Here is a 16,127-nt window from a genome sequence, read left to right as displayed (position 1 = left end):
CTTCAAAAGAATTCTAGGAAGTAGATGCTGTTATCTCCATTTCATTTAGAAAACTAAATCAGAAGTTGATGATTTGTAGGAAATAATGCCTAGTAAATATCTGAGACAGATTTAAACTAAGGTCCTCCTCATCTGAGTTCTTCAGGTTCTCCTGATTCAGGTCCAATATGTACAGCCTTATTGCCTCAAATCAGGAGATGATCTTCAACAATAAGTTGAGTGAATCAAGCCTATCTCACACCAACTCTTGGGCCACACAGTGGCCCTTATAATTCAAGATCAACAGGGGGGAAAAGAATCCTGAGGGGCAGCTAACTGGCACAGTAGATAGAGTGCCAGCCCTGAAATCTATGTGATCCTGGCCAAGTCACTTCATCTCAATTACCTTAGCAAAAATAAAATAAAATAAGAAGAATTCTGAAATGTGAAGATAATACTTTAAAAATATATTCAAATTTTCACTACTGCAAGTTATAGTTATATAAAATATGGTAATTTCTTCTGGCTCTTTGGAAATGGCCAATTAAAAAGCCAATTAAAAGAGTACTCAAGGTTGACCAAAGCAGTCAACAAATACTTCCTAAGTGGAAAGAGTGCTCCCTCCATTTACTCAGGTATTTGCCACACTGATGTTAATTGTATATCATGCCTATTATTTATGCATTAATAAATATACTGATATGTATCAGTAGGAGAGAATTTAAAACCAAAAATTCACTAATGAGATAAAGACACAATTTTGAAAACCTATCACCAACCATGCAGGAAAAAAAATTCCAAAAATGCATATTTTCTTCTGTTTTGTACATGTAAGGGGAAAGAGAAAAGACAGAGAAGCAAGTAACTTGAGATGCACACTGAATAATAGATTGAACACTTGAATAAATGGTTATGAGATGGTTATTTATATTTGGAATTTGGATCTCTTTTGCATTGAATGGGACTGCTATTGAGCTAATTATTCATTCCAGGATGTCTTGGGAGCTGATACTTGCCAGACTGCAAAAGTAGCCAGTTGAATCTGGCTTAGCTTGCCCAATGGTGATACAAGGATTACAAAATGGCACAGTTCATTCTGTTATGGAAAAATGTATAATGTTCTTTCTTTCAATCTGTTATCCATTTTTCTCAGTTCTAGTGTGGTTTATTCTTTTCCTTCTGTTTTAAAGAATGCAGAAAGGGCCCTAAAAGGAATAAATCCCAGGTCTATCAAACTCTGAATACAACCAAGTTGAAGTTGAAGAAAGAATGTGCAAAATGATATTAAAATGATACAATAGTCTGAAAATTATGTAATCCATTATATGTACAAGTTTAATTGTAGTGGTATATCTATATATGATTTTGGATTATGGGAAAATACAGATGCAAATCTCATCTCCATGTAGAGAGGAAAAGTGGACCACTTCCTGAGCATTTTTTCCATTCTTCCATATATCTACTAATTTCCCCCCCTTTAACCTAACTTAACTTTGAGGCAATTGGCATTAAGTGACTTGCCCAGGGTCATACAGCTAGGTTAGAGCATTTGAGATCATATTTGAATTCAGGTCCTCCTAATTTCAGGGCTGGTGCTCTTTGCATCTTGCCACCTAGCTGTGGCTTCTAATCTCTAGTATATAGACTGACCTTGCTATTTGAATAGCTTAAGGAAAGCAGTGTTTCATTTAATCTTGCTGAGGTCAGATAATGAATATGCTTTTTGTATATCAATGCAAAAAAATGTAATTCATAGTTACATTGGGATTTCAGTGGCCATTTAATTCAACACATATCAGAATATAACATACACAAAGAGTGATCTTCCAGTCTTTGAACATTTTCAGTGAGGGGAAACCCATCACCTCCTAAAGCAGCCATTTACAGGTTGATATTGTAGAGTGATAATGAAATCGAGCTAACTTGTGGTATTATAAGAAAATCCCAATTATTATCTTTATGTTGTATAGTTTTTGACTTTTCTAGATCTTTTAAAGAGAATCTTTGCTAGTCCTCCCCACTATCAACTAATCAAAAGCTGAAAGCTCCTCAGTGCCATCACCTTGAGGCAAGGAGACTGACCACACTGCAAGGAAAATCATTCTATGGTTGGCCAACTCTAATTGTTGAGGAATCTTTTCTTATATTGAGTTGAAATCTGTTTACTTGTGGTTCCCATATAATTGCTCTCAGTTCTATATTTTAAGGTCAAGCAAAATATATATAATCATTCTTTCATATAGCACCTTAAAATAAAGAAATAGCATTTCCCTCTAAACATTTTGTCTTTAGAATGTCCCTAGAATTTGTATTTTATATTTGTTTATAATGAAAACCAGATTTTTTGTTAAAAAAAAAACACACACTATAGTCATCCATAGCATTACAGGTTTATTATATTTTAAAATATAGAAATATATTTAAACAGCTCATTTTAAAGAATAATATTATAAAATTGTTTTTTTTTAAATTCTCACAATGGTACACCATTATTAAAAATATATTATTTAATGTACCTCAAAATACAGTTAATCATCAAATTTTCTCTAGGATAAATTGTGTTTAAAACAACATAGCCATATACCTGAATCACAAACAAACTCATAACTCTTTTGAAGTTATTCCTGATATCATTTTTTTAACCAAATGACCCCAAGTGAGAAAACTCACAAGTGGTACTGTGCTTTATTTATTTTCACATGAACTGCAACTAGGCATAGTTATAGAAGGCAATGAAATCACTACTTATAAATCTGAAGGTGAGTACATAAAGAGAACTGTCCTGGAAAACAACAGCCCATTCTTCAAAAAGTTAAGTGTATGTTTTAGAATGGTTTTAGAAGACATTCCAACAGTGAAAGAAAATAATTAATTTCAGAGGGAAGAACACACATGCACACATACACACAAATGAACTTTTCCTCTTGGAATTGGCTATTCTGGGAAGAAATTTTATGAAATATCCATTAGAAAAACAACAACATGGTTTTGAACGAGCACATTCTCAAAGATATGAAAAATGAATTTCAGCTGTTCTTCCTAAATGGAAACTTCTCTAAGAACATTTTGTTTAAATGTATCAATTTGTGTGTCAAAATAATTCTAGGGGGTTTTGTTTTGGGTAATTTTATTCAGTTGAGTTTCAGTACTTTCCACCAACTAGAAACTCTAGCATCACATCAATCAGCAAGCTTAGTTATGTGTAACAGAGAGCTCAAGAAAACAGCTCTGTTGAAGTCCTTCTGCTCCTGGACACATACAGTAACTCTTGTCTAAGGGACAAGGTGGCTCATGTATGTGTTTCTTTATTTTGGACTAAGTTATTAAACATGAAAAAATAATCTGCAGCAGTAGTGCTTGAGATAATAGACAGACATGATTTATTTGAGGTAAGACGGTTGTACTACAATTTTTTAGTGTTAACTTGGAAAGTTATAGATACAAGCTCAAGTCTGTCTCCACATAATTCCTGTAGTTTTGAGTCCTTTGCAAAATCTACACTCCATTAGCCAAGAAGTAAAATGCTCCTAGAGTTACACTGATTCTGTTAAATCAAACAATTATAACAATTATATTCAATCTTTCAGTTTCTATGTTCTACCTACCATTTATTTACTCAGCATCAGTTCAACATTTCACTTTATCGAATGGAGCAGGACCCCTCAAAGACAAATTGAGTTGATCCAAAGCACTTTTGTTTGGGTTGTTATTATTATTTTTCTTTAGTTTCTTCTCTAAATAAATATCCTACCATGGTTTTCATTGGCACAACATTTTCAAATGTATTCAATTTCTTTTAACAATATGAAACAGTCACAGAAGTTCTAGTTTCAGGAAAACTGTACAAATTTTTTAATGTTGAAATGTAATGGGTTTATGACTCTCCACATAACCCACAAAAACTCAGATCTATCATATACTGCTATGAACTAGAAAATAGACTGTACTGATAATTCATCCATTAAAGAGACTACATACTTGTAAATAAATAAAAAGCTTTTATATACATAATACTGTACATAGGATGAAAGATGTAGTGAACTGGAATAGTTTTGGAGAATCCCTTCTTCTCCAAACATATATATATATATATATATATATATATATATATATATATATATATATATATATATATATATATATGTGTGTGTGTGTGTGTGTGTGTGTATACATATACACATATATATATTTAAATTGCAGTGTGATAAACTTTAGTTTAAAATTTAATATTGTTGCTACTATATTATCATTTAATTTCAGTGACAACCACATGAGCGCACGACCATATTTCGATATTTTTTCAAAATAACATTAGAACTATCATCAAAATACAGCACAGAGATTGCATTCAGCTTAGTTGGTGCACAGCAAGGCTTAGGTACATGGTCAGGAAACATCAGATGGACCTGGAAAACAAAGGAATAGTTGTTGTTGTTGTTGTTGTTGTTGTTTTTAATTGAAACAATTATTTATTGTATTTTGTGGCCTCTAAGAACTAAAATAATTGAATCCTTTATAATCAATAATGAGCACCTATTGCTAAAACATCAGTTATGTTTGGTGTATATCTTTTTTAAAACATGAAGATTAAACTCATTTCTAACCTCATGTTTTCCAAAGAAGATCTTCAAAGTAATTATGCAAAATTTCCAGTGAATAACGGTCAATGATTATTCCCAGTATAAATGAGAAATAGAGGGAATCATCTAAGGGACATCAAGAAGGATGTGGGTCAAAGATTGTATGAAGGAAAAATTGGAACCAAGCTGTGAAGAGCTTTAAATGCTAAATAAATAAGTTTGTATTTGATAGTAGAGTTAAAAGAGATACTTTGTCCTCTATTGAGCAAGAGAGTGATATGAGTAGATCTAGGCTTAAGGAAAAAGGCTTTGACACCAATGTGAAGGATGAAATCAAGACAAGAAATATTTAAAGTATGTATGCATAAATAGATTAATATTATTTTAATTAGTATTCCCTCTGCTAATGCATATCATAACATTTTTGTATCTTAGCACAGATATTCATGAGTTATTGTGGCTGAACAAAAGATAAAACATCTGGTGGCTAATAATGAGTATATTCTGTACTATCTAGTCTCATCTATTTGAGTGTAGGTTTTAAGATTTTCTAACTTAAAAGAACCCTTCATTTATCCCTCTCACCAAAAAATAAATACAAAAACAACAAAAATGTGTGTTATACTGGCATGACCAGGCTTAAACTTATTCCAAAAAGAGACATCAGAGTAGGTTTCATGTTGAAGGTAGACAGGTATAAGAAATGTAAAATAAGAATAATTAGATTGAAAGTAATACCTCCTATAATGTTACTATCCATAGCAATGAGGACATAGATATTATGAATACATTCATGCCATAAAAAACAATTCAATTCACTAGTGTTTTTAACTTTTCTTTGTTGAATCTATCAGTCAATCAAATAGTATTTATTAATGCCAGTCCATAGTACTGTCAAGTTCTGGGGATACAAAAAGGCCAGAAAATCTGAGGGATTATTTTAGTTCTATTCCTGTAGCTCTTTATAGGAGCAAATGAAGTAAAAGAAGCAGGGGAGCGAGGTGGGGGGGAGTCTATATATCTGGATTAAGAATTGAAGAAATGAATTTGAAAAGTTGACCATAGAAATGGTTCTGACTAATTCTGATCTGAAAGGTACTTTACCTAAGGATTGATTTGAGATAATTTAATAAAGAGCCAATTCATTGATCTCTCCCATCTCTATATTGTCTCAAATTCTCCCTCTCTCCTTCAACTCCCTTCCCTAAAAGTTTATGGGAAATCCCATATTTCATTGTGCATCCAGAACTCCTGGGGGTTCAATTGACTTTCTGTATGCCTCTCGTGGCTTCTCAATGAAATACATATTCAGCCTTGGCTGAAAGGATATATAAGTCCTGAAATGTCAACAGAAAAGTTAGGAAAAATGAGGTGAGCTGACAGAAACTTGAAATTTCTAAGACCTCACAAAAGGAAAACTTGGAAGATTTTTGAGACTTTTAGATGTAGCTTGTGTCCCTCATCAACTTTATCTTCCCTAAACCACACATGCATGATTGATAACCTGTATATTTCAGTGATCTTGGCAGCCTCTAAAAGTAGTTTTTACATAAAGATGGATTGTTCTTGCATGGGTTTTCTAATGTATTAGTCACAAACATGGTTTCCTTTAACAACAAACATGCCTGTCTTGTTCCATGTCTTTTTATGGAACAAGCGTTCTGCATTTATGGTACACAATGCCAGGAAAAATCCCACTTCCCATGTATATTGGCGTTGTGCTATGACTTATGTATAATATCAGAGGGCAGTGATGCAGAGCAGGAGTTTGTTCTAAATCATATCAGAATTTTGGGGTGATTTTTTTATTGTTTATTTTAGACATCACCTTGAAGACTCTATGGCCTTTACATCTGATGATATTTAATGACCTTTAAAAATTATTTTTAAGGAGTGTATTTTTTCCATTAAACATGCTGACTACTGTTTTGCTTGTGGGAAATGATGGTATTACTGGATATATTTCAATGAATATAGAGGCCACTACTGAAAGCCATTAGTTAATATATGCAAATATTTATAGTAACACTTTCTGTTGTAGCAAATAACTTGGAATAAAAAGTAGATGAATACCTCTCATTTGGGGAATTATGGGGAAAAAAACATGGTAAAGTTGGGGGGAAAAGGTGTTCTATTTAGAGTCATAAGACCAGAATTCAAATATTGGCTTTGCCAATTACTACCTGTGTGACTTTATACCCATTAATCTATCTGGGCCTCAGTTTTCTCATCTGTAAAATTAAAATGTTGAATTAGGTGACCTCTAAGACTCCTTCCATCTGTAAATATTTAATCCTATAATTCTGTGATTATGGTACCAAAAGAAACAATGAAGATTAAGAAGTCAGAGAAAATTGGGGAGATGTAGGAAATGATTCAAGTCAATAGAACCAGAACAATATGCCTACTCAATATAATAACACAAAGGAAAATAACATAAAAGGAAAATAACACAAAAGACAAGAATTCACATCAGCCCAATGGCTAATTATGACTTCCCTGAACTGTTTTTGAAAACAGTCTCTCCCCCTCCTTTTGGCAAAGAGGACTGTAGATTCAGAATGAACCATAATTTGTTAGATGTGGACTATGTTTTTCTATCACCTAACAGTATGACTTTGTTGCAATGGAAGTACTATTGAAGTAGAGTCATTGGGAAGTGATGGATTTTTTTAAAGAGCATCAATGCAGTTTTTAAAAGAAAAAATATTTCATCACCTACAAATACTACAATTCATTCAGCCATTTCCCAATTTATGGACTTTTTTTTTTACCATTTCCAATTTTTTGCCACCCCAAAAAAGTTTTTATAATTTTTTTTTGCAAATAGACCATTAGTAGAACCATATTGGAGACAAATATGCTGGGATAGAATCCTTTCCAATGAATTTTTATTTACTCTGTGATAATGAAGTTTCCTCACTTATAAAAGTAAACAGTGTTTGAGCTCTCTGCTGACCTCCAGTGTTGCATCTACAACTGCCTACCAAACATTCCAAATTAGAAATTCATAGACATCTTAAACCCAACATGTTTTAAGCTGAACTCATCTTTCTGCTTAACCCTTTCCTTCCTAACTTCCTCATTTCCTTATTAATTTTGGAAGTATATGATCCTTTACAACATAGATGACATTTTTTACTCTTCCCTCACTCTCATTCTTCATATATAGTCTGTTGCCAAGGCATATGCATTTTGCCTTGGAATGGTCTCTCACATTTGCCCCCTTCTTGTCCCTGATACTGCTATATTACCTGCAGGCCCTCTCTTACTCCCAGAATATTGCAATAGCCTATTAGTTTGTCTGCCTCTCACAACTCTCTTCTCATTCCATTTCATTTCTCACTTAAATATCAAAGTTATCTTCATAAAATGCAGGTCTGACCATAACACACCCCTACTCAATAAACTTCAATGGCTTCCTTTCACCTTCAAGATAAAATAATACTCTGACATCTAGAAACCTTTATTTCCAACTCCCTCCAATACATGTAGCTATCTAGTCTTTTTGGACCTTACACTTCTCAGTCCTCCATTTACTCTAAAATCAGTAATACTGGCTTTCTTGCTATTCCTTGAACAATATACACTATTTTTCAACCTCAGCTATTTTTATTGGCTTTTCCCCATGCTTGGAATGCTCTCCTTTTTCATTCCTACCTCTTGATTTTCCTTACTTCTTCAATTTCAAGCTCAAATCTCACTATTTACTAGTTTTTCCTTTTCCTCTTAATGTTGGCACCTTCTCTCTGTTGATTATTTCCAATTTATCCTGTATATAGCTTATTTGTGCATAGTTGTTAACATGTTGTCTCCTTTATTAGATTGTCAGTTCTCTGGTGACAGCTAATTTTTTTCTTGTGTCTTAACACTTATCCTTGTGCTAATACTATGGTATTTGTTTAAAAAATACTTAACGATAGACTGACTGTGGAAGAGGGCACGAAGGATTATGGTTTATTTCACAATGTCTAATAGCACAATTTTCCAGCCTGTACCCTATAGATCATATCTTAAAGCAGTGAAAGACAGAAGCATTGTTTACACTAAGTATGGGAAAAAAGAGTGGTTAATATTAGAAACTGAGAAGTAGTGTCAAAAAGAAGAGATCTTACACCAGAAAGAAGAGAAGCCAGAATTTACTAAATTCCCTAGATTTAAAAGAAAAGAGCAGAACATTACAAAAATTGAGGGTTGTTATAAAATTTAGAATGAATCTATCAGATCAAGAGAAAGAGAGTATCATCATGGTGAATAGTTTGCCATGTCAAGCACTATGTTCCAACTCCAGTCCCTTAAAGGAGCCATATTCCTTAACACTAGAATCCATAAACTATTGGATATTTCAAGAAAAATCTCCATATAGATTATAATATAATTACAGTTGTTGTTGTACTTTTGTACAAGAGTGAAACTCAGACACTATTCTTCCTAATATTTTTTCTGAAGACATGGTACACACACACACACACACACATACACACACACACATGCACACACAACAAAATGTTTTTTTTTTAAAAACCGAACTATACAATTTGCTACAGTGAACTGACTAAGGAATGCAAAAGATATAAATAAATTTCACTGTAAACATTGCCCTTTGTGCAATGAATTTGATCATCTTATTTTGCACACTACCAGATATAACATTTGCATGTCTTTTTCCCATTCAAGGAAAGCTATTTATTGAGATATCGTAGTAAGAAAAATATTAACATAATATTCCTTCAATGAATTAATTGTGAAGAGTATGGATATACCTGTGCAGACATTGTCTATAAGAAGAGAGGAGTAGGTCAAATGTTTAGCCCTGTGGAATTATGATGTGATCTCCTTTCCCTTTCTGTGGCTTTTCTCATCTTTTCCCCCTGACTTTGATATTTATATCCCAGAAGCTTATAAAATCTGTGTTCTTCATTTTCTTCTAATCATCACTTACAAATCCATTTCCCTAGATTCTGGCCATCCTGTGTACTGTGTTCTGTTCAAAGAAGCACAGAAATCTGGGAAACCATAGAATCTAAATGCTAGTAAAATACTAAATAGCAGCTGGACTGCTAAGCCATAATAGTAATTATTCTTAGCAACTGAGTTACTCAGAGGGAAGTTGGGCTAGTCCATACTATAAAGTTAAAAATTGGAATTGGTTGCAAGGACCACTTGGCATTCTTAATAGTGAAATACTCACAAATCCTAGCTACATCCTCCTTTCCCTGGCCATTTTCCAATTTGGTTTTCTGTTTAAGAAACAAGAAAGAATGTGATTCTTTAAAAATGAATCACACTAAAAGCCATGGTCATATTTCCATGATAATTTGCCATGGCACTAGGTTGTCTGACTAGTATTCAGCTTGCAAACAGAACAACCTGATTTTTCTCTTCTTTTGGATGTACAGTTTCACAAACTCAAAATGCCAGGTAATCTTTTACACTTGTCTGGTTTATCCTCATTAATAGGTAAGCTATATCATTTGGTGTCTCTTCACAGAACTGCTCCATTTTCTATCACTACTTTGAGAATCTTTGCCTCAGTTTTAATCATTTTTCATGGCTTATTTAAAGCATCCTTTCTCTCCATGACTGGAATGCATTCAATCCTAATTTCTACCTCTTAGAATCCCCTATTTTACTTTAAAATCAGCTCAAATGCTATCTTCTACTACATATGAAGATTTTCATGCTCTCCATCCTCATCCTTCACTCAGCTACTAGTTCTTTCTCCTTCAAATTATATTAAATATATTTATATAGCTATATTTATTCTTTTATATTTTGTATATCATAAAAATTGCTGTTTTCTCTCTTGTTTTTTCTCCTAGGAATAAACATGAGATAAAGGTATTTGTTTATATGGGATTGCATTTTCCTTTGTTTAAACATCTTTGAATCTATAGGCTATAATCAAGACTTGTTGTCATTTGGTTGTCATATCTAACTCTCCATGGCCCCTTTTGGAGTTTGCTTGATATATATACTAGAATGATTTGCCATTTAGTTCCCCAGTTCATTTTACAGATGATGAACCTAGACAATTAGCTTTGCCCATGGTCACATGTCTAGTAATTGTTTGAAGCCACATTTGAACTCCCAGAGTTCAGAATTCTTTCTGATTCCAAGAGCAGGACTCTACATACCATACCACCTAGTTGCCCATAATCAAGGCTAGATTTTGGGGAGAATGACCTGATTGCTTTGTAGCTAATGTGATAAAAATCTGATGATGGATTAAAGAACATTTGTCAACTACTATCAATGCAAGACTAAATCATGTCAAATAAGTGATTTTAGCCAAAAAATGGGTATGTTGCAATGTTTTAAAGATACAATACTTTTCAGGGCTTATTACATACGTCATATCTGGTAATTTTCATGTTATTGTGTTTTCAGTTTGCTTCATAATTTTCTCAGCCATTTGTGTCAAAGAGGAAGTCCTTGAATCATCAGCTGTTTTATTGAAATTTATATGTAAGTTAAAGAAAAATTCCTGATTAAGACATTTGTTTGTGTAGGATCTATTATGATAAATGCTGGTGAGACAGAAAGAAAAATGACACAGTCTCTGCTTTCAAGGAACTCATTTTCTAATAGGGGCAAACACCTTAACTGAAGGGTCAGTCCAACAGAGCAAACTAAAAGACTCAGTATCACTGTCTTCCAATATTTCTAAGTTTTGTTTACCTCATCTGTTCAACTGCTCATTTTTTTTATGTTTATTTTTCTAGAAAGTGCTGAGTAGTTTCTATGAATATTTTTCTGTAACATAGTTTGAGATCTGGTACAACTAGACACTTAATTTTACTTTTAAAAATCATTCTTTCCTTTGAGATTGTTTTTCTTTTTCAATAAAAAAAAATTATTCTTCTATAAGATAACTCCTTATTACTTGGGCTGTGCTTTTAAAAGCAAATGGTTCATATTTATACAAACAAAAATCTAGGAAAATATAATACCCTTGAAGGGAGAGACTGTTTAATTTTTGCCTTATATATTCAGTGACTAAGAATTCCTGGCACTTCCAAGGGCCTAATGTGTATTTGTTAATTCATTGATTGGTTTTATTTTTTATTAATGTTTCTTTTTTCCTTTAAAATATCTTAAGGGCCTTCCTTAATATCTTTGGTTAACACCATTGATCCCTTGTTTCACATGATTCAGAGATTCTTAACCAACTTCGGCATGATATACCGATGTTTGGACTCAGATTTTAGGGGCTCTACCAGCTTAACTATTTTTTTTGACATTTTTTGTCATTCTTCAGCTTATGTTTATATAAGCAAATATGTCAACCTCTCCCACTGCTGTTTTTTCTTAGGCAATAAGAGGTATAACAGATAAAGCATTGTTGTTGTCTTTTATTCTCCAAGAGCACCATGATATCAGGGAGATGATACCATGATATCAGGGAGATGATAACGTGACATGCAAATGAATTGGATTAAAGTAGGGGGACCTGTGCAAAGTCATCTGCCTCACTTTCCCCTCCAGAGCCATCTTGATCCAGTGGTCAGACATAGAACAGGATGACAGGTGGTGGACTAAAATGGGAAACCTTGGATTTTTTAAAATTAAGATCTTCCCCAGGTTTCAGTTTTTTTGAGGCAACAACCATTCAGTGATTAAGGTCATTACATTACACTTGCAAGTCATTACATGGAACACTGTATCGGAAAACTTAAATTAAAATGTAGCCTTAGGCGTTCATTCCCTAGGTGTGTGATCTTGTATAAGTACTTTATACTCCTACCTATACATCTAATTCCCAGAGTTTTTGTAGGGATAAACTGAGATACTGTAAAGCAATTTGCAAACCTTGAAGGGCTATAAAAATACTAGCTACTATTTATTTTTATTATTAGTCATTAAACAATATTCTATAACATATCAATTCAACAACCATTTTCTCCCAAGGAGATTTACCTAATTTACAATGTATATCATTATTGACACTGAGATTTACATTGGTGTGGTCTCTGACAAATAGTAAATATTTACTTTCTAGCTGATTAATTTCTTTAAGTTTTGTAATTATTCCCCACATATTATCTCCTTTGACAGTCACAACAACCTTCCACTGTAGTTGTTACAGAAGTCATAATACTTATTTTTGAAATGAGGAAACTGAGGCTAAAAAATGTTGAAATAACTTGCCTTTTCTATTATACATGTAGATGATGACATAATTCACAAACACTGGTCCTAGAGGAAGACCAGAATTCAAATCATGACTCATATACTTTCTATCAGTCTCTGGACAAATAATTTAATCACTATCTGACTAGGTTGCATTAATTGTAAAAGGAACATAGTAATAGTACCTATTTCCCACAGCTATTATATCAAATGAGATAATATCTAGAAAGAGTTTAGCACAATGTCTAGTACAAAGTAGACTTTGTAAAGTATTGTTCCCTTCAATCCTCCTCCTAGCTCTAAATGCACTTCTTTCTACTAAATTCCTCTACTTTGACATATGCTTTTACAGAAATATTTCTACAATGTTTATCTTATTTTGAAATAACATTGTTTACTATATAGCTAAGTATTACTTTAGAACCTTGCATCATGGTCAAAAATTCTTGAAGTTTGAAAAAATGAGGTAATTTATATTCCAAAGATTTTTGCCAAAATTAAGAAACCAAGAAAAAAAAATCAAATATAGTTCTTTTTTGTATAATGGTTGATAGTTACATAAAGCATCAATATTTACAAAGCATGTTCCTCAAAATCCTGTGAGGCAAGCCTCATTATCCATATTTTACAGAAGGAAAAATCCAGGTTCAATGAGATTGAGCCATTTACCTAAGTTTTACAACTAATAAATAGCAAAGTTGAGACGAGCTCAGGTCTTTTAAGGCTCTCTCATGATAACAATAACATGGAATTTTCTTGAAAGTTTGTTACAACTTAAAGCATATTAGTTGTTGAATTTGCAGTGTTTTTTCCTAAATTAGCATGTTGTTTGTTCTTTGCTATTAGAAATCCGTAAGAAAGTAGTGTGTAACTAATTTTAGTGACTTGATTGTATAAATACATAGATTGTATAGAGTCAGGAATGCAATAAAATCAAGTGAGATATCAAAAAATCATTACCTGGAAAAACAAAATGGGAGTATCTCAAATTGGATTTCTGCTTATGGATGTTTCTATATGTTTCTGTCTTTGTTAGAGCATAGGATAAATATGCTAAATTAAATAAAATTTTAAAATTAATGTTGGTTAAACAGATCTTATCATTCATAGAGAAAAAGGCAAGAACCTATCATAAATAAAGTATCATGAGTTGTCAAAAACTGAACCCTCAGGAAACCCAATAGCTAGAAGTTTTTTGTCCCTATAGTTATAAAACTTAACCAAAAAGTATCAAAAACAGTACGAGGTCTGGGTATCAGACATGAAGCAAGTATGAATAGCAAATGTTAAAAGAAAAGGATTTTTACAATGGTTTCAGAGAGCATGCTATATTTATATTTCTATTAACATCATATAGCATATACATAGGCAAAACGTAAAATCATTTCAATTTTAAAAGAATGTATTTCCACTCTCTAGATTAAAAATAAGATTGGAATGCTTATTAAAAAACAAACAAGGAAAAAAAACCTATACAAGGAGGACCCAAGGAGAAAATAAAATTTGAAGATACATATATAACTTGTATTAGAGTGTGTATTGGATTGAGAGAAAGTTGGGTAGTAGAAGAATGTGGCATTGAGGATAGAAAAAAGGAAGTATTTGGAACTAAATTTGGAACTAAATAAATAAACTATATTTTCTAGACTATTTTTAGATGAGATAGATTAGCTAATTAGCTAGATCTTGGGAGTTGGTGGGATCTAGAGTTGGGATAAGCAGTTTCTTATAAAAGAATATTCAGGGAGGAGCTAGTTGGCACAGTGTATAGAGCACCAGCCCTGAAGTCAGGAGGACCTGAGTTCAAATCTGGCTTCAGATACTTAATACTTCCTAGCTGTGGGACCCTGGGCAAGTCACTCAATCCCAATTGCCTCAGTATAAAACAAAACAAAACAAAAAAGAATATTCAGGTGGGACTGTATGAGAAGTTATCAAGCAATAGAAAAGAAATTTTAATGCTGATTATTGGTGATTCTTCTAAAGGGTACCAAATTGTTCTGTTGTCAATTTTGTTTAATACAAATATTTATGCCATCTGACAGGTAATGGGAGAAAAAATACTTGAGAACTACCAAAAGTAGTCATCACAATCCTCTCTGGTTCATTTACATAGAGAAATGATGCTGAGAAAGTATTGGTAAAATTTATGAAATCTTGGGAAAATCCTGAAGAACTTAGAGCACCAATGATTTGTGAGGGGTGTGTGTGTGTGTGTGTGTGTGTGTGTGTGTGTGTGTGTGTGTGTGTGTGTGTATGTGTGTGTATATGGGAGGGACATGTTTTAAAATCCCTATCATTGCTGATATTGCCAGATTAAGAACCAGATAGGGTACACATGGGAATTGAACAATGGGCTAGAAAGATGGTCTCTCAAAGAGGAATTGGGAATTGGGATCACTTTTGAAAATACAGGAATAATGAAATCTTATTTATTAAGGCATGTAGGTAAGATTTACAGAGGGTTGGTTTAAACAAGTGTTTGCCTTGAAACTTACCAATTTGATCTAAAAAGCTTTACAATGGAAAGGCATGAGACAAAATAAAATATCCCACATAGAATTACTGTGCTTAGAGTCATGTAGTAGTATGTATGATATAGAGTAAAGACAATCAAAAACCTCAACAAATAAAACTATCCAAGACAGTGACAAAACATATGACCATAGATAATTATATAAAAGTAAATGAAAAAAAAAAGAGCAATACAAGAGATCCTAATACAAAGGAAAAAATGTGTTGATTCATAGGAATCACTGAATTTAAATATAATGGAACTCATGACTGAAATCTGATTCTGAAAAGATGTAATTTGTTAAAAGTGAATAGGCTAAGTAAAAGTGCTTAGTAATGGCTTTCTTCATAAAAAAAGATATATCCAGAAATGTCAAATAGGAGTAAGAAGGCAGAAGTACTGAAGGCAGAATGTGTGGCAGTGGTGGAAGGCAGCTTATAGGAGAGAGTTATTGACCTACTGGTTGGCAGCACATGGTCAGGAAAAGGTGGGTTTGAAAACTGTCACAGAAAATATGCATGCCCAGGAGTTTTTTTTTTTTTACTCTGGGGTATAATGTTCTTCTCCCCAATCCTAATAAATTTTCATTCTTACAAAAATAAACGAGAAAAGGAGAAAAGCACCTACCAGAGTTTGAACTATGGCATGATTGGTAGCATTCATATGGGCATTCAATGGAAAAGAGCATTCTCCATCACAATAGAAAGCAGCATAGCCCTCTGGAGCAATAATCCAATCCTAAAATATGCCCATAAAAAGATAATATTAAATGAATATATCTGCATGAATTATTCCATGTGTAAACAGTGTACTGCTCTTTACTTCAAAAGTGCAAAATTAATAAATACTTGAATTCCTAAAGAAATCATGTTCAAAGGATCCTCAAACTTTAATAAATTTCATTAAATTTTTCACAGTGT

At 32.9% G+C, this 16,127-nt stretch overlaps 1 protein-coding gene across 2 annotated transcripts in view; it reads right to left on the bottom strand.

The window, feature by feature from the left end:
• Positions 1-4,109: 4,109 nt before the first annotated feature.
• The window catches only part of BMP5 (bone morphogenetic protein 5), a 164,331-nt gene continuing 152,313 nt past the window's right edge, over positions 4,110-16,127 (bottom strand). For both annotated transcript variants that reach the window (XM_074310627.1, XM_074310628.1), the window contains 2 exons: positions 15,835-15,945; positions 4,110-4,385 (listed from right to left, as the gene is read on the bottom strand). In XM_074310627.1, the coding sequence (XP_074166728.1) occupies positions 4,236-4,385; positions 15,835-15,945 (261 nt within the window). In that variant the 3' untranslated portion in view covers positions 4,110-4,235. The remainder of the gene's footprint in view (positions 4,386-15,834; positions 15,946-16,127) is intronic.

The sequence above is a fragment of the Sminthopsis crassicaudata genome, chromosome 4, assembly GCF_048593235.1.
Source record: "Sminthopsis crassicaudata isolate SCR6 chromosome 4, ASM4859323v1, whole genome shotgun sequence".
Classification (NCBI taxonomy): Eukaryota; Metazoa; Chordata; class Mammalia; order Dasyuromorphia; family Dasyuridae; genus Sminthopsis; species Sminthopsis crassicaudata.
This window is presented reverse-complemented; position numbering and strand designations above follow the sequence as displayed.